At 38.9% G+C, this 24,975-nt stretch overlaps 2 protein-coding genes across 2 annotated transcripts; one reads left to right on the top strand and one right to left on the bottom strand.

The window, feature by feature from the left end:
• Positions 1 to 1,013: 1,013 nt before the first annotated feature.
• On the top strand, positions 1,014 to 1,568 carry LOC134226380 (general odorant-binding protein 56d-like). Its single transcript, XM_062707129.1, has 2 exons — positions 1,014 to 1,081; positions 1,146 to 1,568. Exons 1-2 carry the CDS (start codon positions 1,031 to 1,033, stop codon positions 1,491 to 1,493), a joined length of 399 nt encoding a protein of 132 aa, XP_062563113.1. The 5' UTR covers positions 1,014 to 1,030; the 3' UTR covers positions 1,494 to 1,568.
• Positions 1,569 to 21,325: 19,757 nt separating this feature from the next.
• LOC134226371 (general odorant-binding protein 56d-like) lies at positions 21,326 to 22,085 on the bottom strand. Its single transcript, XM_062707115.1, has 2 exons — positions 22,010 to 22,085; positions 21,326 to 21,940 (listed from the first exon to the last, which is right to left on the bottom strand). The coding sequence occupies exons 1-2, from the start codon at positions 22,058 to 22,060 to the stop codon at positions 21,593 to 21,595; spliced, it is 399 nt and encodes a 132-aa protein (XP_062563099.1). The 5' UTR covers positions 22,061 to 22,085; the 3' UTR covers positions 21,326 to 21,592.
• Positions 22,086 to 24,975: the final 2,890 nt, after the last annotated feature.

The following is a 24,975-nucleotide window of genomic DNA, read 5'->3' as shown; positions in this document are numbered from 1 at the left end:
TATCGGCCTCAATATGTATTACTAGCAGACCCGACGAACTTCGTTTTGCCTAAAATTGATTTGTTCTCTGATTAATTATCGTGTCATGAAGAAATTAGTGTTCCATTTGTATGGGAGCCCCCCTTTCCAAAGCGGGGAGGGGTCTCTAACCATCTTAAGAACCTTCCCCGGCCCGAAAAACCGTTTGTATGCAGAATACAAATTTTCACGCCGATCGGTTCAGTAGTTTCCGAGTCTATAAAGTTCAGACAGACAGAAATTCATTTTTATGTATATAGAAGAAGAAGATAAAAGATAAATGGTTTTATCCGAAAAACCACTGTACGGATAATTTTTTGACACAGTGTGGCTGCCTATGGGAAACAAACAAACAGGAAAAGACTACTTTAATAATTTTGGAAAATTTGCCCAACACGTTGTGAAGCAAGGTAGTGGATACTCTGATAGCATATACTACTCATTCAACATCTGTATAAGAAGCCTGTATGTTTGTATAAAAATCTAGCAATTTTGCATTTCCGAAAATTTTCGATTATTTTTGCTATAATCAAATTATGAATTAACTAGAGGAAACAAGTTTTCTATTTTTCTGTTCAAGATTTCGATAAGTACTACCGCATTTTTGGGAATTAGTCCACAAAAATGTGTAAAAAAAACAAACACGGAAAAATTTAATCAGATTCAATACATGTTTTTTAAACAAGCAACAGTTTATTAAAGAGAAGGTTCCAAACGGATAGTCACGTTTACACATGAATTCATTATTATCCATATTACTCGATGTATTCCAACATTTAGCTAGCCTCCCACAAGGCTGATTGATATACAACAACAACCCATTGCAACAAGCTTGGCTCTATTCCAGCACTTTTTTTCCTGTTCATCTTCGGGGGTGACTTTTGGACCCACTTCAGTTAATCATTTTTTCACGCCTTGTACTCGCAGTCTTTCAATGCTCCAAAATCATATAAAACGCTGCTAATTCGGAATCGAGTCATCATTCTTCGGATAGCCTCAATCCAAAGTAGACATGAAATCAATCATCTGTGTTGTTCTCGTTGCCGGTCTGGTTGGAGTCAACGTGAGTAACAAGTTTGACTAGGTGAAAAGATAAACAGAGCAATTACTATCTACATATTTTTTAGGCTCTAACCGAGGAACAGCTCAAGAAAGCCGATGGGTTCGCCACCACTTGCCTGGCCAAATCGAACGGAGTAACCAAGGATTCGGTCGGCAAGCTGCGTGGCGGTGATTTCGCTAACGTTGATCAGGACTTGAAATGCTTCACCAAGTGCTTCCTGGAACAGGCCGGATTCATGAGCGCCGATGGACAACTGGTGCAGGGTTACGCTGTCGAGAGACTGTCCCAGGACCGTGAGAAGGGCAAGGTGGAATCTCTAGTTCAGAAGTGCAGTGTCCAGAAGGATGATCCATGCGAAACCGCTTTCCGAGCTTTCGAGTGCTACTATAATGGAAAGGCAGCTTTACTCTAAATGTGATGTGATAAAAAATTAGTTTACTGGAACATGATGTGTTTGGCAATAAAGCGGAAGTTGTACCACCCATTAGACTTTGAATACTTTTTTTAGATAGGACACTGAGGAAGTTTGAACAATTTCTTTTTCGTTACTTATTCTGTTCATTAAAATTGATGCTAGCTTCGGAATAAATTATATTATATCTTTACTTGATAGTTAGTCTGAAATAATTATTTAAAACTATGCCAATTTTAAATTTCAAAACATCCTTGTTATCATTATTAAATTACTATCGAATTTATCTTGGCAATACACAATTTAGTATCAAGGAAGAAATAGTCTTAGTAATTCTTATTTTGATTGTCTAGCATTTTGGCATCACAATAAATCAATCTGACTATCGATGTGGAGAGTGAATTTGATTATATAGTAAATGGGTTAAATGTATAAATAACAATTTCTAAAAATTTACTGCTGATGCGCCGTTGTAAATATGTTTAACCTTCTAGGACTCGCTTGGTCCTAGTCCGCTCACGCAGTCCCGCTTCTGTAGTGAACGAGAAGCGTGCTTTTTTCGAAGGTGTTGTGCTTTTTACAACGGCGCGAGTCCCCTATGGCTGAGCAAATATGTTCTTCACAGACAAAATCAATCTTGCCAGTCATTCTGGGATGAAGTCAATGACCTTCTTAAGTTGGTTTGTCAATTTTATTACCTTGCCCGTTCCGACTAGACACTAGAGCAAGAAACATACAACCGAAGAAACTTATATCCACACTGGATTGATGACGTTTCAAGAAGAATCGTTTGATATCAAGCCAGCCGCAATATGTATCACGTTAGACTGTCAAGTGGCTGCGAAAATAAACAAGGGAAGAATATGTAGTGAGATACGTCGTGGGTCCAAAAGTCATCTGAATGATGATATTGAAACGTCATGACTAGATATTGAACAGAGAAGGTGATCACCATTATGTAGAGAGAGGTAGTCAATATTGAGTGTATGCTTATTTGCTCTCCTTTCCACTGGAACAAACGAGATCTTGAACTTTAAGAATTTTGATTATATCATATGCGGTAGGGTATACAATCATGATTTAAACTAGTACAAAAGCGTATCATGAATTGAACCATTTTGAAATCTTTCGAAATTAGCATGCCATCGGAAGGGAATTAACCTAAAAGAGTAAGTATGAATAACATATTCAGGTATACTATAAACATTCAATACATTCTATACAGAAAAATCAAGTGATTTAAAACGTCCTAAATTTGCACCCGTTTTCTCCCGCTAGTGGCACAATTTATAAAAGCTCGTAAGAGACGAAGTGAGTAAGCTCAATATTTTAAAAAGAAATCAAATACATTCTAACTGGAACTTGGCCTGCTTTTCAACATGGTATTCTATTAGCATTTCCTCAGGTATTTATTAAAAGCTTTTCTATGCCCGCCATTGCATGAATATGTATCTTGTATGGCAACTACAATGGATACACTATGCCGAGGGTATCGAGAAAGCTTCCAATCCGAAAACATCCTAGACCGGACCGAGAATCGAACTCGCCATCTCCGGATTGGTAATCCTACGCCTTTGCTCGCAAGGCTAACAGGAGACCAGTACTAAAGCATCATAATTTAAAATTTTATAAATTTTTTTTTCTTACACTTTTAAAATTAGGTTGCGTGTGTTAGAGTGTTAAATTTTTAGAAATTCTTACAGATATCAATATTCGTCAACCTAATTGTTGGCGGGATTGCCATTTCTTTCTGAGCAACAAAAAAACGTATAACATTTTTATTTGATACCAGCAGACCCGACGACCTTCGTTTCGCCTAAAATTTGTTTATTCTCTGATTAGTTCTCGCAAGAAATCTATTTTATTTGTATATGAGCCCCCCTTTCCAAAACCTCAACAGGCCAGATTTTGAACCATTTACTTGATTAATTCTCGAATTATGAAGAAAATGGTACATATTTCATTTATGGGAGGGGTCTTAAAACATCTTTCCCCGGCACCAAAAACCTTTGCATACACATTTTCACGCCGAACGGTTCAGTAGTTTCCGAGTCCATATCTGACCCCAGAGAGAAATTAATTTTTATGTATATAGAAGATATGATACATGTCGACTGTTTATATTTTCATGGCTGGATACAACACTGGAATATTGACGCAATAAATATGTAAATATAAGCCTTTAGAGTTTTTGATCTGGACACTTTAGTTCAAGATTCAAATTTTAATTATATTATAAAATAGCGGTAAATTTATTTTGGTCAGTGAAAAAGAAGCGGGTTTCAGAAAAGGGATCCAGAGAGCGTTTCCAGTCGATACATTCCACCCAATTTTAGACAACACATAATTTCAGTCTCCTTTAAATTAAAAAAAATCACTAAACAGCTATTTCTATTACTATTACTTTTAGAACAATCTTTAGGGTCCACGTTTTGGTTTGATGGGATTAGAAATATATAAATGGGCGTAGCCAGGATTTCGAGAAGGGGGGGGGGGCAACTTTTTTGGTCTTCCAAATCGTAGTTTTATAAAAACACATGAATATTAACACATGAAACCAAATCCAAACCAAATCGAAACAATAATGATTAAAACAATAATGGATTTAAAAATGCGTGATTTATTGCTCATCAGATTAAGTTAGAAAAATATTAATGAACTTAGTATTCAGAAAGAATATTAAATCGGCTATAACAATTATTATAAAAATCCTGCATTCTTCCATAAGTTTAAGAAAACTAGAACCATACATCTGAATTTCTAAACAAATCCTCCCTGAAATAATATTTATTATAAAATAGGCAGAAAAATCAATATGCAAGCTCTCTCCAGGAATTCCATCGACAATTGCTCCTGGCATTGTATCCGAAATTCTATCAGGGATTGTTTTGGAATGCCTCCAGCAACTTCTTCGGCAGTGTCTTCAGGAATTCCACCAACAATTTTGCCGGGAATTGATCCGAAAATTCCACCATTATTTACTCCAAGAAAATCTTCACGAACTTCTCTATAAGTTCTGCAATAATTCAAATAAATTCGTGCTGTTTCCTTATAATTTTCAAAAATAAGAATATTCCGTGGAAATTTCGCAGAGTTGCCAGTAAACATTCCTGAGAATTTCACGAAAAATCTTCGAATTTCTTGTGTAAATTCCATAAAATTTTCCGTGAATTGTTTCGAATAATTTCTTGTAAAAATTTCAAAGAATTTCTCCAGGAACTCCACCAGAAATTCATACAGAAATTATACCTAAAATGAAATCAACAATGGAATTTTCGGAGGAATTCCTAGATTAATTCGCAATGAAATCCTGAAAGAATTCCGATGGAAACTTCAAGATTTCCACTGGGAGATCCTCCAGGAGTTTCTCCGAAAATTCCTCCTGGAATTCTTCCAGGAGTTCCACCGGTATTTCCACCAAGAATTTCTCTAGGATTTCCTTCGAGAATTATTCCGGTAGTTCTCTCGGCAGTTCGTCTGAAAATTCTTCCGGGAATTTCGGCAGAATTGGAATTTATTTAGGCTTCTTCAGGAATTTATATAGATTTTCCACCAGAAGCTCCTCCGAGAATTTCTCTGTGAGCTCCTCAGGGAGGTCCTCTGATGATGATGATGGTTCAGCTACAAACCCCAACAAAGGTTTCAGCTAGACGAGATTTGTCTATAAGATGAATTCTCTTAATTCCGAGAATGCTTCTGGTAGTTTCCCCGGGGTTCCTTTGAAAATTCTCCCTGGAGTTTCCTCAGAAATTCTTCCAGAAAATTCCCTTGAGAGTTCCTCCGGGAATTCCACCAGCAATTCATGCGGGAGTTTCTCCGGAAATTCCTCCGGGAGTTCCACCAGAAGCTATTCCAGGAAATTATTCAGGCTTTTTTCAGGAAATCATTTAGGCTTTCTCCAGAAATTAAGCTGGAAATTCCTCCCGAAGTTCTTCCGATAGTTTCTCTGGGAGCTCATCCGGGACGTCCTCTAAGAATTCTTCTAGGAGCTCCTCCTGAAATTCCTCCGGGAGTTCTTACGGGAGATCTTACGGGAGCTCCTCCGGCAGTTCCTTCTAGAATTTCTCCGGGAGATCCACCAGTAGTTGCTACGAGAATTCCTTCGGGAGTTTCACCGGCAGTTTCTTCGGGTATTTCTCTGAAAAGAAACTCCCGGAGGAACTCCCAGAGTAATTTCCGGAGGAACTCCTGGGGGATTTTCTATAGGAATTTCCGGAGAAATTTTTAGAGGAATTCTCGGAGGAACTGCCGGTGGAACTTCTGGAGGAATTTATTGAAGAACTACAGGAAGAATTTCCGGAGGAAATCCTGGAGGAACTCTCGTAAGAATTCTAGGATGAACTCCTAAAGGAACTTCCGTAAGAATTCCCGTAAGAACTCCCAGAGAAATTCTCCGAGGAACTTCTGGAGAAATTTGTAGATAAATGCCTAAAGAAATCCTAAATGAATTTCTAGAAGAAAGCCTGATTGAATTCCCGAAGGAACTACTGGTGGAACTTCAGAGGAACATCCGGTGGAATACCCTAGAGGAAGAGAAACAATATTTCTAAATGAACTTCCCAAATCCCATTTCCCGTGAAATTCCTGACAAATATCGTCCAGGAATACCCTGTGAAGTTCCTGGAGGTATTATCGGAGAATTTCTTGGAAAAACTCCCGGAGGAACTCCCACAAGCACTTCTGGAGGAATCCCCACATGGAAGTCTTAAAATAATTCTTAGGTAAGTTCCTAAAGAAATTTCCGAAAAAATATCTGAAGTAATTCCCAGAAAAATACCAGGAGGAATTAATGCAGAAATTCCCAGATGAAATCCTGAAAGTATTCCCAGATGAATAACTGAAGAAAGTCCCTGCGGATTGTTCCGAAGAAATTTCTGGAAGAACTCTTGGCAGATATCCGAGTAAATTCCGAGTGAAGTCCGGAAGGAATTCTAGTACACTTCCGCGGAAAATCTCCCGAAAAAATACCTGTAAGAATTTCTGGGGAAATACTTGGACGAATTCCAGGAGAAATTCATGAAGATATTTCTAGAGGATTTCTTGAAGGATATTCTGAAGTAATTGCGAAAAGAATTCCAGAATGAAATGCTAAAGAAAATTTCCTGGAAGTAATCCCGGAGGAATTAAAGGAAGAGTTCCGAGGGGAATGCCCGGAGAATTTCCGAAGGATTTACAAGGTAATTATGGAGCTAAATCGGAGGATTTCCGTCATAAATTTTTGAAGAAACTTCTGGTAGAATTTTGGGAAGAGATTCCGTATGTATTCTTGACGGAACTATCGAATGCATTCATGAAGGAAATGCCGGATTCTTCCTGAAGAGAGAATAGCCGAAGAAATATCTAGAAGTAAATCTTGGAGAGAAGAAAAGACATTTTCAAGGAATTTTCTCGTGAATTTCCTAAAAAAAAATTAGTGGGGGTTTCTAGATAAGGAGGAATTACAATTACATGAGAAGGATTTTCGAACGATTTTCAGAGGAATTTGTGGTTAACTTTCCGGGGGAATTCAGAAGTTCCCAGGGGAGCTTCTAGAAGGATTTCAAGGAAAATTTTTGAGCCCGAAATGTTTCGAGTTGTTTTGAACTTTCATATATTATGGATCCTGGATGCCCTAATAAGTTTTGGGAATCTTTTGAATTTCAACCACCTATTTCTGTATATGATTGGATCTGTATATGATTGAATCGCACATGTTTGAGGGAATTCATTTCAGCACCCGTTAAATCTTTCCAAAATTTGCCCCCTGCCCCCCTTGGCTACGCCCTTGTCGGGTTGAAAGTTTTCTAGAATTTGTAGAAGGTAGAAACCAGGTGTTTCTAATACGGAGGAACACTGAGTTTCATCAACTTATTGACAAACGCCATAACAACCGAACTAGCAACCGAATTGTTTGAAATTGTTTGAAATTTGTTTGACGAAAATCGTGGATACTAGAAATATCACGAAATACTGTTGCGAGACCATAAGTAATATTATCGCAAATATTAGAGTTACTTGCCCCTTGGAAAAATCTCTTTCTCTATCGTTCTTCATACAGTTTGACGTTTACTGGCCTTGTTGTTTTCTAATTTCTTTGCAGCGAGAAGGAGACAAATTGCCCTATAGAGGGAACTCCAAGCGGAACTCTAAACATTCCGTGATATCCCAAAATATTACCAAATATTATCGTAAATCTACGCCGTTTCTATGGTGAAGAGCCCTCATTGCGAAAGCCGAATAATTGAATCTTTTACTTGAGGAGCAGCATAAGTGCTTTTTAGAGCCGTAGCGTAGACCAAGATTTTTTTATGTACAGGTTATCCGACTTGTCAATATCCCCAACTCAGCCATCTTGGATTTTTGTATGGAATTTATGCTCGTTTGTTTACGTTTTGCACTGAAAATGTATGTTTCCCCCCCGCGCTGGTTATTCCCATCTACTGACGAAGTCGGATAACCTGTACATAAAAAAATCTTGGCGTCGACCGCCATGGCGTGCCAGCGCCCTTGGCGAAACCATGATTTGGCAGCGCTCTCTTACAAATGAAAATAAGAATGCGCAAATTTAACATTGACAGGCAATTTGAAATTAACCAAAAGTAAGATTAGAAGGTTTAGTGGTTTGAAGGTTCTTTGAATATAGCAGTGCGTAGGCTTTGAAAAAAATACATGAACTTCCAGGACGGCTCTGGAAGGTCCCTTACATAATTTGTGAAATAATCAAAAAAGTATCACCAAATTTAAAATATCTCAGAAGCGAATTCTGCAATCCAGATGAACCCCAGGAACAAGGTTCTTGTAGTCCTCTCAGTCCTGAAAGATATATCTTTTTTGATTATTTCCCAAATTATGTAAGGGACCTTCCAGAGCCGTCCTGGAAGTTCATTAAAAGTTGTTAGGTTTTTTTTTTTCAAAGCCTACGCACTGCTGGGTCTAGTTGGGTCAATAAAATCTAGCTCTGAAATGCGTCGGTCGATAATCGAAATCGTTATCGGACCTATTCGAGTTAAGGAAAATCCAATTCTGGAGTGGGTCTGACGAAACCACTTCTGGAACTGACTGGGTTAATAAAGTTCCACTCTAGGGTCGAAAGTCAGAGTTTGCATCGGATCTAGTCGAATAAGGGAAAACCATATTGTGAAGTGGGTTGATCAAGTAAGATTCAACTTTGGAATGGGTCTTTCGTTAGATTGGACCACTGAACCCAGCTGGAACAAATTAAATCAAACTCTAACGTGGGTTGGTAGATCGATGCTCAAAATCGCTATCGGACAAATCGCTATCAAATCTGGTATGGCTTGGTCGATGGTTTGAAGTCACTAATGGGGCAAGAAATGTATAGTTTGTAGATTGGTTGGAGGTCGAAATCATCAACGGATCTACTCTGATCAAAGAAAATTTAACTCTGGACTGTGTTTGTCGATGATTTGGAGGCTATCCCTGTACATATTTGGATAGATTGAATTCAACTCTGCAGTGGGTTGGTCAATCGTCGAAATCGCCGTCCACATCAGGACCAATCTACATTTGATTATAATTAGAAGGAAAGAAAAATCCACGAATAACGAGCAAGTTTACAAACAATGCACGCAAAAAATAAAAATAAAATACACAAAGATCCATACCACAACTTCTGGATATAAGAACAAAAAGCACTTCTACATTTGGTCAATCGGTTTATTACGGATATAATACTTTTAAAATGTCCACTTGAAAAAACTGAATTCACTACCCACTTCGCACTACTCACTTTTCACAGTGAGAAGTGATAAATGAGATGTCTCATTTCTCACTAATCGCTGTAAAGAGTAAGATGCGCGAAGTGAGTAGTGAAACGTCTCACCCCTCATTTAAAAAGTGAGTAGTGAAACGTCTTTTTTACAGTGAGAAGTGAGAAATGAGGAATGAGAATTGAGACGTCTCTTTTCTTACTCCTAATTTCTCACTTTTCAAATGACCTATTTGGCCAACTGACCCATTCGGCCAAATGTCCCACTCGGCCAAATGATTATTTCGGTTAAACTACCCTTTCGGCCAAACGACCCTTTCGGCCAAATGAGCCTTTCAGCCAAATGACCATTTCGGCCACAGTTCCCTTTCGGCCTAATGAGCCTTCCGGCCAACTGCCCCTTCTGGGCTAAACAACTTTCTGTTTGACTCTTTCGGCCAAATGACTCTTTTGGCCAAACGACCGGTTCGGCCAAACGACCCTTTCGGCCAAATGACCCTTTCAGCCAAATGACTCTTTCGGCCAAACGACCTCTTCGTCCAAACGGACCTTTCGGCCAAACGGCCATTTCGTCCATACGGACCTTTCGGCCAAACGACTTTCGGCCTAATGGTCTGTTCGGCCAAATGGTATATTCGGCCAAACAACTTTCGGCCTAGTGGCATTCGGCCAAATGGCTTTCGGCCGAATGGGTTTCGGCCAAACGACCCTTCCCCCTTTTATTCATATTTCGTTAAGAACTGTTTTCATACAAATTAGTACCGAAACTTTTGATTTCTTCGACACAGATCAATAGCTATAGAAAATAACAAAGATCAGGGACACTTGCAGTTCGGAAGCTGCAACAAATGTTTTGTTTCTCGAACAAGCGAGATTTTTTTAGTTCTTTTTAAAGGACAAACGTTTCGGAATTCAATTTTATTCCACCTCGCGTTTTCAAGAGCACTAACTTTTTCAATACTGAAGCAACGATAAGCTGTCATCTTTTATTCCACGCTTGCTGCGACGCAACAAAGCTAATGTGACCAGACGTTCCGGATTATGCGGGACAGTCCCGGATTCAGCCTACTTGTTCCGCATTTTCAGGCGTCCCGGAAAACGTCCCGCATTCCATGATGAATCTGTATGTCTGGAGAATCTATTAAACCCGTAGGAAATGCGAAAGGGTCTCGAAAATTGGCAAAAGATTGGTATAATCAAAAATTAAAGAGGGAATTCAACAGTCTAGTTTACTGAACTATGAGAATGAAGGTGTTCGCATCAATGCTTTCTTCCTTTTTTGATACCCTTCTTTCCAGTCCACTAATATCGAGCAACCGCGAGAGTATCGGCTTCCAAATCCAAACTTGAGCCAATCCTTTCCCCATACACCACATCGTCTGTTCTTGTATGCAAACACGCAAGGAATTGACAGCACAAATCGACAGTCCACTCCAATCGACGAAATCACCGGTTTTATGAGAAGTCACCTTCAAGAATTCTTTTAGTTTCCGACTATTATACAGTCCATATTAAAAAAGAGAAATATAGTTTCGAGTTGAAAAAGCAACTTGCCTTTCAATCCACCAAGAAGCCAGCAAACAGCCTTCATGAAGATTTGAGCTCATTAATCCTATTTTCTGTTTCCCGACGTTATTTTAACCGAAGATTCTGGCAATCATACCGGCATTCTTCATCTCAAGAAATATCCACCAAACCCAGTTCGGGTACGATAATAATTTTGATACAGTCGCGATTCGCTGGTTGGGCCACGACCTCGGCCCAACTAACGAATTCGGTTTTTTAGTTGGGTCAACTGACAGCCATTTGAACACGTGTATTTCGACTTGAACATCACAAATGACGTCCAGTGACGCCCAATCCCGTTTTCCGTGTTTACATTGAATTTTGACGTACGGTTGCTTTTTAGTTGGGCTATGGCCCAACCAGCGGAGGCCCAACTAAAAAGTGACCCAAGTATTAAGATCCCAACCAGCGAATCCCGACTGTAATCTGTACAATTTCGTTAGTATTAAAAATCCAGGCATTATGAAGGATTAATAAAAGCTGAGTTGATTTGTCAGACTTTGGATAACGCAAAAACTTTAGGAATCTTAAGCATTCAAATGACCTGGGATTTACAGAAAATATGAGGTTATGAAGTAATTGTAAGATCTGCGGAATCAGAAATATCTGAAGAAGTTCTGAAAAGTTTAATTCATGACAATGATCTGAATCAGAAGGATCCAAGTGAGCAGAATCCTTTGACAGACAATTTCTTCACAGTCTTCATCCTGTGGGCTAAACACTTACATACGACGACAGACAACTAACACCATTAGACCAGTAAAAAATGTTTTACATATCGAATAGAATTCCCCAGAAGATCTGCTTAACCGCATGGCCTTGAAACTTAGAATATAAAACATTTCTTTTTTACAATGATATGGAAATGCTAATATCATCTTCCAAACTTTGACGTACATGTTCATGATAGAATTAGAGGCGAAAGTATAGAATTGATAGTTCCGTTAGGATACGGCAGGCATGAAGAATGTTTTTATAGAAGTCGATTTGAAGCCAGTGGAGATATATCAGCTTCCACACTGATATTCTACCCTCCCCCTTCATACGGGAGCTTGGCAGAAGGAAGGTCGTGTGATATGTGCCATCACAAATATTGCCCTCCGCTCGCTTTCAAATCGACTTCTATAAAAACATTCTTCATGCCTGCCGTATCCTAACGGAACTATCAATTCTATACTTTCGCCTCTAATTCTATCATGAACATGTACGTCTAAGTTTGGAAGATGATATTAGCATTTCCATATCATTGTAAATCGTTCAACTTCACGTAGAAGTAACACACACAAAATCATTAATTTAATTTCTTTTTTCAAAAATAATTGGGAACATACAATAATTTTAGGTTATGAAACAGAGCAGTTAGCATCATACCCAAATTTATTGACCCAATAAATATCTGGTCACTTTAAACAAAGCTTAAATAGATAGATGAAAGTTAATCATTGCTTCTTTGTTGATTTTGGTGCCTCTGAAAATGCGAGGTGAAAATTACTTGGATGCTGGACAGTTTCTTCTTAACGAGAGTTATTGTTTCTCTTTTTCTTATCAGAGTATTTTTGGATGAGAATTCAGTATGTATAAAAACACATTTTGTTTTTATTTTGATATCAATGTTATGATCAATAACATCTACATATACCTTCTGAGCTAAGGATAACTGGTTTCGATTGGTTTGCTATGAATTCTACTCGAGTGGCAATTATGGAATAAGTATCGAATAAATTATGACTTCTAAAAAATTGTATAATAACTGTATTGGTTGTACAATTTTGGGTTGACTTTGTGTCCATTGTTAACATATTGTTCAAATAAACACCGAGTTATATGCATATGTACAAACACCTGTATCTAAAACTTCATTTGCGCATTGTGATTTCTCCTCCTGCACTGTGCATAAACAAGTAGGTATCACGAGAGCTCATCACATTGGCGAAATCCTTCGCGGGATCAAAGTCCAAAGCTCAACTTTTGATGCTTTTGCTGTTCCTACGTCATTCCTTCATTTGTTCAGTTCCAAGAATCATTGCCTGTGTACACTGTCTAGTAGCAATCTGAATCAAATAGATATAAGGGAAACTAGTTTCCAATGACACAGCACTGACTAAATAAAACCCCGACTCTAAAGCGTTATAATCTTTGTTTTCAAAATTATATCAAATTCAAAAGAAATATGAAAGTTGTCCATCTAACTTCAACAGATTACCAGTAATATAATTCTAAATGAAAATCTCTGTTACCTGATATATAACCAATGTTACAATCCACATTGTTAGAATAATTTCAAAATGGTAGTACATATTCATTATCTATACGTAAAAAATAACTAATTATTTTGACGTAGAACTACGTCTGTCTTTTCTATATTGGGGTACACTTTACGATTGCAAAAAATCGAAAAACGTCACGAAAATATGATAAACTTTGGTCGTTAATATCTCAGCCGTTTCTCGATGGATTTTCAATTTTCTTGGGCCATTCGATCAAGGAAGAGTCAACGCTCCATACCCGATGTACACTGAAGTCATTTTTTACGCGGTTATTTTTTTTTTTTTTTCAAGTTCGTTTATTTGGTAGGCTCAGGCGTGTATAACACTTTACGGAGCCATGGTTCTTTGTGATATATACAATCAATATCATTTAATTTTTCAGTTAGTAAGAGAGCGGTAGAAGCCAGCGTACTCGTGGTGACTCGAGGTTAGTTTACAATGTTTAAGGATGGACGGGGCTAAGGATTTGGGATCAGGGAATTTCAGCTTCTCATCCGGGTATTTGGCGTCAGGGACGATGTGGCGTGTCGTCGTGCTCGAGGAATGGTTCGACTGGGAGCATCTTCCGGATGGCAGAGCTATGGTGCTCTACGGAACAGAAAGCAGAGACTAAACACAAAAAAAAAACTTTGAAGAAAGAAAAAAAAAAACTATTAGATTTTGATATCAGAAGCACAAAGAAAACTATAAATGGCCTGCATATAGACCACATCTCGCTTAACTTTTCAAAAGGTCCTAAGTAACATTTTTTTCATGAATTAATTTGAATAGCGCAATCAACAGAAAAACATGAAAGCTATTGATTGCAGTATTCAAATTAAATCATGAAAAAAATGTTACTTAGGTCCTTTTGAAAAGTTAAGCGAGACATCACGATCTCCCAAAACACCGCGAACTTCCCTGAAGGGTTGTTTACCTCGGGCCACAAAAGTATCCAATAATTGCTCTCTGGAGGCGTCATTTTCCGAGCAGGACCAAACTACGTGATCGATGTCATCATAACCGGCTCCGCACCTACATAAGTTGCTATCGACAAGGTTTATTCTGTACAGATGTGCGTTTAGTGAATAGTGATTAGACATAAGTCTCGACATCATGCGAATGAAGCCTCGACTTAAGTCCTCACCTCTGAACCACGCTCGCCCAGAAACTTTTGGAATTATGGAAAATAGCCACCGTCCAAGTTCGTTGTGTGTCCAAATTGTCTATCATAAACCTCACCTTCCTGTGCGCCCACCTTTGCCAGCGAGTCTGCCTTCTCATTGCCGTAGATTGAGCAGTGAGAAGGGACCCAAACAAAGGTAATCTTGAATGATCTTTCGACCAAAACACGCATCTGCTCTCTTATGTTTGTAAGAAAGTAAGATGCGTGCTTAACGGGTTTCATCGACCGGAGTGCCTCGATAGAACTAAGACTATCCGAGAAGATGAAATAATGGTCTACGGGCTGATTGGAAATTATCCCCAAAGCGAAGTTAATTGCTGCCAGCTCAGCAACATAAACCGAACACGGTTCCTGAAGTTTTGCGAAGGTGGTTGCAGTCACATGGAAAACACAGAAGCCAGTGGATCCGTTGATGCGAGAACCATCAGTGAAATATCTGTTGTTGCAATTGACATGTTCATATTTTTCAGAAAAAAGTGAGGGAATAGATATTTGTCGAAGATGATCTGGTATTCCTTGAATAGCATGTTTCATGGACAGATCGTATACAATTGAGGAACTGTCGTTGGTGAAGTGAACTCGAGGTGGATTATAACACGGAAGACAAAGATCTGATGATATGTAGCTCAGATAAACTCTCAGGAATCTTGAACGACAAGTTAGTTCAAGCATATTATCGAAGTTATGTAAGACAAGTGTGTTACTTGTCCCACATTTGATGAGTATTCTAAGTGAGAGCTCCCAGTAACGGTGCTTTAAAGGAGTGACTCCAGCAAGCACCTCCAGGCTCATGTTATGCGTTGAATGCATGCAGCCAAGGGCAATACGCAAACAACGATACTGAATTCGTTCCAATTTGATCAGGTGGCAATCAGCTGCTGAGAGGAAGCAGAAGGAGCCATACTCTGAAACAGAGAGAATAGTCGTTCTATAGAGTTTGATGAGGTCTTCCGGGTGAGCACCCCACCATGTTCCGGAGATAGAACGTAGAAAATTGATCCTTTTCCGGCATTTTTGTATCAAATACTCAATGTGGAGTTTCCAGGTACATTTGGAATCAAACACGACCCCAAGGTATTTAGAAGATAAAGATTGGTTGATGTCATCATTCAACAGCTTGAGTTTCAGTTGAGCAGGATACCGCTTCTTAGTAAACACAACCAACTGAGTTTTTTGCGGTGAAAACTCGATCCCTAAATGTCTGGCCCAAACAGTCAGATTATCCAGGGTACTTTGCAATGGTCCTCTTAGAGAGACCACGGCATCATCTGCAAGTTGTCTGAGCGTGCATTGTCCTTCCAAACAATTGTCAATATCTTTGACATAGAAATTGTAAAGCAAGGGACTTAAACATGAACCTTGGGGAAGGCCCATGTAGCTATTTCTGGAAGTTGTCAGAGTGCCGAGTGTGAAGTTCATATGTTTTACTGACAACAAATTGTACAAGAAATTATTCAAAATAACGGGTAATCCACTACTGTGCAGATTTTCTGACAGTACTTCTATGGAAACAGAATCAAAAGCGCCCTTAATATCCAAGAAGACTGAAGCCAGTTGCTCCTTGTGCGCATAGGCCAGCTGTATATCTGAAGAGAGCAACGCTAGACAATCATTTGTTCCTTTACCTTTTCGAAAACCGAACTGAGTATTTGACAGTAATGCATTTTGCTCGACCCAATGGTCGATTCTTGAGAGGATCATTTTCTCCAATAATTTTCTCATGCATGATAGCATGGCAATCGGTCGGTATGAATTGTGATTAGACGCTGGTTTCCCAGGCTTTTGAATAGCTATTACTTTGACCTGTCGCCATTCTGGTGGCACAATGTTGTACTCCATGAAACAGTTGTACAAGTCAAGTAATCGTCTTTTTGCGATATCTGGGAGGTTTTTAAGAAGATTGAATTTGATGTTATCGCATCCCGGAGCAGAGTTGTTCGATGAAAGAAGAGACATAGATAGTTCCAGCATTGAGAATGGTCCACCCAAAGAACCGGGATCAAGCGTAGATTCTCGAAATAGCGGTTCAGCTGGTACGGAATCTGGACAGACCTTTTTTGCGAAGTTGAATATCCATCGATTGGAGTATTCTTCACTCTCGTTGGTGGAAATGCGGTTCCGCATGTTGCGGGCCGTTTTCCAAAGTGTTGTCATTGAGGTTTCTCGAGATAGTCCCTCGACAAAACGGCGCCAGTAGCTACGTTTTTTAGCCTTGAGAAGATTTTTGAGCTTTATTTCAAGCCTCAAATACTCTTCAAAAAGCTCAGACCTTCCGTGTTTACGGAAAGCCTTGAAGGCATCAGATTTCTCAGAATACAACTTAGTACATTCATCATCCCATCCAGGAGTGGATGGCCTTCTTATGACAGATGTACTTGGAACGCGTCGTTTCTGAGCTTCTAGTGCGCTTTTTTGAATCAACTCGGTGAGGAATCGATATTCATCCAGTGGTGGCAGAATATCAGTTGATTCAATACCAATTTCTACCGCCGATGCAAATGTTTGCCAGTCAATGTTCCTCGTGAGGTCGAATGGAACCTGAACTGGTACTGATCGTTGATAGCCATTTTGATTGTGGTGACTATCGGCATGTGGTCACTACCATGGGGATCTTGGATTACATTCCACGTACAATCTAATGATAGTGAATTTGAGCATAAAGACAGATCTATTCGACTTTCTTGACCTTGAGGTCCTATTCGAGTTACTTCACCTGTGTTCAAGATATTCAAGTTGAAATCGTCGCACAAATCATAGAAAATAGGCGCTCTGTTATCGTCTCTGGTTTCGCCCCATGCAATACCATGCGCATTCATATCGCCCAATATTAAAACTGGGGATGATAGAAGAGAGACTGCGCTCCAAAGGTGTCGACGACTAAGCGAGGTATTTGGAGGAATATAAACTGAAGCTATGCAAAGATCTTTATTCTTTACATTTACTTGGCAAGCGACGATTTCCAAGCCATTTACAATTGGGATGGAATTCTGTAAAGGGGTGACATTTTTTGATCCCCAGAAGAACGCCACCATAGTTATCATCCCGATCTTGGCGAATAATGTTAAAATCGTGGAAATTGATTTCATCTTCAGAAGAAAGCCATGTTTCACAGAGTGCAAATATATCGCAATCGGAGTTGCGAATTAAAAACTTAAACACGTCCAATTTATGTTTCAGACTATGACAGTTCCACTGCAGCACAGTGATTGTATCTTGTATGGCCGTATTATCCATCGAAAGATACAAGTCCTGCAAGAAGGGGCCATGAAACAGTCAATTGCTTCAGATAACTTTCAACTGTTGGAATAAAGAGGTCAATGATTGGCCTCAATGAATTCGGAATATTGAATAAGTTCAAAATACGATATCAAAGGATATCAATCCTCGCTTGGACGAGATTCTTTTCTTGGAAGTGCGAGTAGCAGTTTTCTGCTCGGAGATATTCCTTGACTGATGTTTCTTTGTAACATCAGTTTTAGGCAATGGCGGGAATGTCTTACTGCAACATGGGTCAAAAGGAGCAGTATAGACAGGCTGCTTCGGGATTTTAAATAATCCCCTATTGCCATTAGATTTGTGCAAGCTTCTAGGGATAATTTTAGTTTTCTTACGGCGCAATCCCGGGAAGACGGTTTCTTCCTCTTTTCGGGCACGTGTACCTCCGCAGAAACATCCTTATCGGCTACGTCAGAGTCCGATTCGTCAATGGAAATGACATCATAAAAGTCACTAACTTGAACGGCAGCTGAAATAGCGGCCGTTGCGTTGGCAGTTGCGGATATGTCTTGCGACTTCACCATTTCCGCATACGACTGCTTGGAGCGCTGTACCAGCGAGCGCTTCACTTTTGGGTGCGCTTTTGTACACCGGGCATTCTTGCAAACCATGGGGAGGATCCAAGCCACAATAAGCACACTTTGTTACTTGTTGTTGGCAGGTCTCCTCCCGATGTCTTTCAAAACATTTGCCACAACGGGGCTTATTGTCGCAAAACTCGGCAGTATGCCCCAACTGTTTGCAGTTGGTACAATTAAAAACCCTGGGTACAAAAAGACGCACCGGAAACAACATATTTTCGATATCTACATATTTTGGGAGTATCGAACCGGCGAACGTCACTCGAAGTGAGCCTGACTTTGAATACACTTTTTTGCCATCTACCGTGGCAGCTGAATGCAACTCCTTGCAATCCAGAATATCCACGGTAGACTTTATTGCATTCTTCAAGCGGCCTTTTCCCGCAAGTACATCCTTGCAAGTCAGGCTCGCTGCGTTTATCACACCTTCAACCTCGACCTCCCGCGAGGACAAATATTCTACATTATACAGTTGGTCTTTTGCAATAGCATTTGCATCCTGATATGTAGGTGCGGTTACACGTAGTTTATTCCGATTGATCTGATGAAAATCAGTTTTCGGAAAACGACGCGTCAAGTCACGTTTGATTCCTAGAAAATCAATACTTTTTACTTTCTGCCGAAAGTAAACAACCCAGGGACCAGGTGAGGAAGCCTGGTAAAATCGCGTGCGGACAACATTATCTTTGGGAGGCGTTTCGCCTCCGTTCTCTTCATCCATCAATTGCGGGATGAATTCAAAATTGATAAACAAAAAAAAACAAGAAATAAAAAATAATAATAATAAGAAAGAAAAAAGAAACTTAGGTCTAAATTAATTAGTTAATGTTTAGAAAAAAAAAATAAAAGAGAAATAATAACTTTAATTACAAAATTCAAAATTTGTATTCTCGTATCACTCTAATTTTGTCGCACTCTAAGCAAGCCGACGGTAACTGGTGAACGACAGACAGACAGCGGCTCGACCACTGCTGTGTGGTGAGTGCAAATTGGTTGCAATGGGAACGGTTAGAACAATACACTTTGCTAACATCCGAGGTCCACCGTCTGGCCGGAATAAAAACCTTACATGAACGCTTTGGTGAGTGTAAAGAAAAGTTTAGGGTCCGTTGCTTGCATTCGGATCAGGCTCCAATTAGGGCGCTAGTTCCAATCTAGGTTATCAAATTTCTTATTGTAAATATTAGTGTACATAGTAGTTAGGTTATCAAATTAAAAAAACACACCAGCGCCTCCTAAAGGCCGTCATGATATATCATATTAACACTTAAATAACAATGTAAACATAAAAATTTAAAATTGAAGTTGGAGGGCCAAGCCGGCCGAGCACTGTACATGTAAAAAATAATTGTAGAACAGAAAATGAAACAATAAAGAAGAATTTTACTACTACTAATACACTTTGCTATACTTATCCGTTCCCGTTCGAGTAGGTAGATGCTGCGCTGGTGCTGTTCGGCCTCTCTGTTGACTTGATGGAGACCGAATAATATCACTTGTAAATGCACGCGTAGCCCTTTAGCTATACGTGCACCTTCTTCGACGATCACGAATGGCCTTAGACAGCCACGTAAGCAACAGTGGGAATAACGCGGGGAGATATAACAAACTCACTTTTTGTGAGAAAAAACTCCACTGTTTAGAGAAAATAACTGCCTGCGATGGAGACACGGACATTCACATCCGGCTACTTCAAGCGATCGGCAAAGAATGAAGTCTCATCTTTTAATTGACAAACCAAACCGAGTATATCTAAAAATCATATTTTAGGCTCTTTCCGAGAAACAGCTCAAGAAGGCCGATGGCTTGGCCACAGCGTGTTTGGCGAAATCGAACGGCGTAACCAGAGACGCAGTGGGCAAGCTGCGTAACGGTGATTTCGCTAACTTGACTTGACTTGATTTGACTTGAAATGCTTCACCAAGTGTTTCCTGGAGCAGGCCGGTTTCATGAGCTCCGAGGGAAAACTGGTGAAGGCCCATGCCGTCGAGAGGTTGTCTCAGGATCGTGAAAGGAGGAAGGTTGAGGCTTTGGTGAAACAGTGCAGCATACAAAAGGATGATCCATGCGAAACCGCTGTCCGTGCCTTCGAATGCTTCTACAACGGAAAGGCTGCCCTACTTTGAATGTTTCTCTTGAACACTAATCTATGAATGGGATCTTTTTGTGACAATTTGTGTAAATAATTTAGAAAAGAATGATGTAACAAATTTAATTGTGATTGCTTTTTAGCAAACAATTTGGAAAATACAGACTGACAATAGAACACAATATTATGAGGACTATTTTTCAGCATTTTTTTTGTGAGGAATTAGAACCACTGCGTCCATTAGTTAGAACTATTACGATATATCCCAGTATTCATGTACGTGTCAGATCAACCTTCTGCAAAACCGGCTTCCGACTGACTCGTATTTTTTTTTGTTGAAGGAAAACGGAAATTAATTCATATCACTGTATGTGTATATTTGTTGTAGGTTACCCGCAATTATGGTATTGAGGGATGCATGAAACGTCAAGATCCGGTGTCCGTTTTTTTATGCCAAATGCCTTATAAATTGCATGAAACGTCGAGATGTGTTGTTATCTATTAAAGAATTTTGGCATAAGACATTTGGCATTAAAAAAAGATATTGAAAAGAAATCCAAATCCCAAAAAGTCCCAGAAAGTCAATTATGTTTTTTTTTCGAAAAGACAACAGATCTCGACGTTTCATGCATTTCTAAGACATTAGGCATCAAATATAAAAAATCGATTTCAAAGTTTCTCTTGTTTTGAGAAATTTTCGTGTTTCAAAAAAGTCAAATTTTGACCGCTTTGGTCAAACCCTTAACGAAGTCCGATTGAGCTGAAATTTAGCATGCAGACTTTTTTGAGGAGATGAAACTTTTGAGCACTACCCGTTGTTGAAATTCGATGGTTAAATGTTTCCCATACATTCTATTGGCACACTACTATGCATGTTATATATACTTGCGAGTGAGAAAAGGGTGAAATATTTGAATGTACGGTACGGGTCACCGAGCGAAACTACTAAAAACGGTACCGCCTCCGATTTTCAGAGTCACAGAAGACTTTCACTTCTATTTGTACACATGCATCACCAGGATAAACGATTTGGAAAAAGTCACGATGCTCTAAAACGAATTTGGGAAATAAAACTTTTACGGATCTTCCGTATCTTCCAGAAGGCTGTCCGATGTCCGCTCAGTGGACGAAACTATAAGAAACTGTCGTACAGAAGATAGCAAGTAAGGTTGTCCAGAAAGTTGCATTTATTTGTAAGTTGCATAAGAAAAGGTTACAATTGGTTGATAGTATGATGAACTGCAGAATAAATTATCAAGTTTAATAAATGATGTTGAGGATATCATTTGACTTGTAACAATATTCAAGTTCATGAAGTTTATGTCAAACTATATTTTATCTAAATCAATTTCAAAAAAGTGAAGGATCAAATATGTAACTTTTTGTTTAAGATTGTTTTTACCGGAACAAAATGTTTTTAGTTATCTATCCATATGAACTTGCTCGTTCAGAGTATGGCAGCTTTTCCGTTGTAGAAGCATTCGAAGGCACGGAAAGCGGTTTCGCATGGATCATCCATTAGCACGCTGCATTGCTTCACCAAAGCCTCAACCGTACTCCTTTCACGATCCTGCGACAGTCTCTCAACGGCATAGCCCTCTTCTAGTTTTCCCTCGGCACTCATGTAACCGATCTGCTCCAGGAAACACTTGGTGAAGCATTTCAAGTCCTGGTTAACGTCAGCGAAATCACCGTTACGCAGTCGGCGCACATCATCCCGGGTTACGCCATTCGATTTCGTCAAACACACTGCGGCGAAGACATGGGCCTTCCTGTACTGCTCCTCGGAGAGAGCCTAAATTGTGATTTTTTTTTCAATTAATAAACGATATGGAATGACAATAATTTCACGCAAAGTACTCACGTTAACTCCAACCATGGCGGCAACAAAAACCAAACAGATGAACGATTTCATGACTGCTTTGAGCTGATTATGTTTGAAAAATGTTTGTTTGATCTCATGACAGCGGCGTTTTATATCAGTTTAATTTGATGAAAATTTTGTGACGTACAGAGGTGATCGTCCAAGAGCCAGGTACTTAAAAATACAGAAAAACCCTGAAGTCACGATTAGATATTGCGAAGTGGTGCTCGTCCATAGAGGATAGTTGTTAATTTGATGTAATAAAATTTATCCGGAAATCAGATTGACACTAAACAGAGCGCCCAAGCTATGGTTCTAAACACAAAAGTAACGAAGGAATGACGTAGGAAGATGCCCGGCCTTCTATCGCTCTAGGGATTTCCCCTGTTTTATGGTCTCGTGTTAAACTGTGTATGCACAGTGCAGAAGAAAAAAAACACGCACGCAAAGATAGTTACGAATATTATTGTAGTTTAATATAGGTATTACTGTTCCTAATTAAAAATAAATTAGTTACATTGTCTATTAGCAAAAAATAAAAATTTCCGAAGCAATGCACAATTTTGGAGGTAAACAACAGGTGTAAACTTTTCATTCAAGTTTATTGTCACGGGTGAGGAGACTGGAGCCCTTCAAACTACTTTATGAAGATTGGTGCTCACGAAGAATTGAGGCACAACTAATCCAGTAATTGTTAGTATTCTATAAACTCTGTGCCTAATCCTCCTACTAGATTTGAGTAGTTTTCGCATAAGGCGCACCCAAGACAATATTACAACTATGTGATGAAATGAGATGAAAATCTGAAAAAAATCTTTTCTCAATTTGGAATAACTCAGATTCAGTAGAAGACCCAGCTTTCAGGGGCTTCCAGAATTGTTCCTAATTTTCCACGGGAATTTATGTTAGCTCTTCATGGCTTCGTTCTGAATTTTTACGGGAAGTGTTTTAGAGTTTCATGAGAAATATACACGATTTTTTTTTCGGAATTTTAACGACATTTTTTTTTATTTCCTTGTTTTGCATTTCAACGAAAACTTTTCTGAATTTCCGCGAGCAATTACATATTTGGAAATTAAAATTTTATGAAGTTTCCTCGGAAAAATCTTTTTTTTTTCGTGGAAAATCTTCGGAATTCCCAAGTATTTTTTTCGAGAATTCCAAAGAAAATTATCCTGAATTTCCAATTGAAAAATACCCGACCAGTAGATAGTAACAGATTTATATCAGACCTTGTTATTCTGTTACAGCAGTTTTTTATAACAGCGGTTGTTATAAAACATGTACCATTAGTAGTTAAAATAACAAAAATTGTAACAAAATCTCTTCTAGTTTTAACAAAATTATTACTAAATATGTTATTAATTGAACAAAAATGTAACTCGTTGTGTTACATAAAAAGTGGTGAAAATAGCTTGTACAATAGCAAATTATGTTCCTGAAAAGATTATGATTATCCATAATGTAGGCAATTAAGTTTGTCCAGCTGGTTCAACTTTGGATGTAGATTCAAGTTATACTGCAGGTGGTGGTGGTACCTCACTTTTTTTTTTCCAATTCCTATCTACCAAAAATGTAGGCAATTTTTTTTCGGTAGAATTAAACATAACACATTATGTTATAATCATGTTATGACGATCATGAATTTTTTTTCCTCCATCTTTGGCAGAGAATTTATAACAAAATTATTGCAGGTTTTGTTATTTGTAACACATATTGATATAATTGTGATAAAATTTTGTTATGACCAACTAGTCGGGTATCCTTTGCAAAATCTATTAAATATCTATGCTGCGGGTACCGCATCAAGCATTCTCATCTGTATATGGTATCCATATATAGAAGGACTTGGGCAGAATGGCTCCCGTAGAAATTCTGTTGAGTTTTTGCGGAAAATTATTTCGAATTTTAAAGGGATTTTCTTTCGAATTTACGTAAAAAACTAAAAAAAAGGAGTTATTGTTATTGTTTGTTATTGTCCAAAGATGGTCTAGAAGCCTTCAAATTTGAACATATCGATATATGGAAGGCGAATCCTGAACAAAATATGATCAAAACACATCGAGATACCTAGAGAGATATCGAGATAGGGAGGTTATCGAGATGTGGAAAGTCCATATGTATGGAGGTGTGCGCCGCCGCGCCACGCCGCCGCCGCCGACAGTTTTTGGCTCACCGCCGCCACCGGCATTTTTGCATCGGCGCGCCGCCGTTTAAAATTTGTCACGCCGCTGATCTATAATTTTCCACGCCGATTCAAATTTTCAGTGGAAACTCCGAAGATTCAGTGCATTTTCCGTATAGTTTCCTGATAGATCTCTACAACATTACGTTGAAACTCCAGAGAATTTTTGTGAAGATACCAATTATTTCCATGACAATTCCATACAATATTGTTAAAATTTCGAAGAGCTCTCCGTAAAAACTAAGCGTGAAAATTGCGAAGGTGTTCCCGTTGAAATCCAAAAGAAAAAAATCTAATTGAAATTGAATTTTAGAACAGAAAAGATTTGTTCGGCCAAAAGTTACATAGCTGAAAGTTGTTAGGCCAAATCGTTTAACCGAAAAGACTATTTGGTAGAAGAAAGTTTTTACGGGAAGTTGTTCCAAATTTCTACAGGAAAATATTCGGAATATTCACGGAAAGTCTCTGTGGAGTATTCTTTGAAATTCACACAGAAAATTGTGACTAGTAGAAGAGTTGATTTAACGTTGATTTCCTCAATTTGATATTTTGAAATTGGCCGATTTGTGTGCCCCAGGAGACGTCCCCAAGGGCCTCAGAACTGGCCCCAAGATTGCCAATATCATATTTGGGTGTCGTAATCCCACTTGTCTTGCAAAATGCTGAAGTTTGATACCAATATTGCCAAAGTTTGTGATGTTTTGAAATTGGCTGATTTTGGTGCCCCCGAAGGCTTCTCCAAGAGCCTTGGAATTGGGCCCAGGGTGGCCAATATCATATT

Source organism: Armigeres subalbatus, chromosome 3 (genome assembly GCF_024139115.2).
Source record: "Armigeres subalbatus isolate Guangzhou_Male chromosome 3, GZ_Asu_2, whole genome shotgun sequence".
Classification (NCBI taxonomy): domain Eukaryota; kingdom Metazoa; phylum Arthropoda; class Insecta; order Diptera; family Culicidae; genus Armigeres; species Armigeres subalbatus.
This window is presented reverse-complemented; position numbering and strand designations above follow the sequence as displayed.

Coding starts and splice junctions, on each gene's coding strand:
- LOC134226380 (XM_062707129.1), top strand. CDS start 1,031: ATGAAATCAATCATCTGTGTTGTTCTCGTTGCCGGTCTGGTTGGAGTC. Junction 1,082..1,145: donor CCGGTCTGGTTGGAGTCAAC/GTGAGTAACAAG, acceptor CATATTTTTTAG/GCTCTAACCGAGGAACAGCT.
- LOC134226371 (XM_062707115.1), bottom strand. CDS start 22,060: ATGAAATCGTTCATCTGTTTGGTTTTTGTTGCCGCCATGGTTGGAGTT. Junction 21,941..22,009: donor CCGCCATGGTTGGAGTTAAC/GTGAGTACTTTG, acceptor ATCACAATTTAG/GCTCTCTCCGAGGAGCAGTA.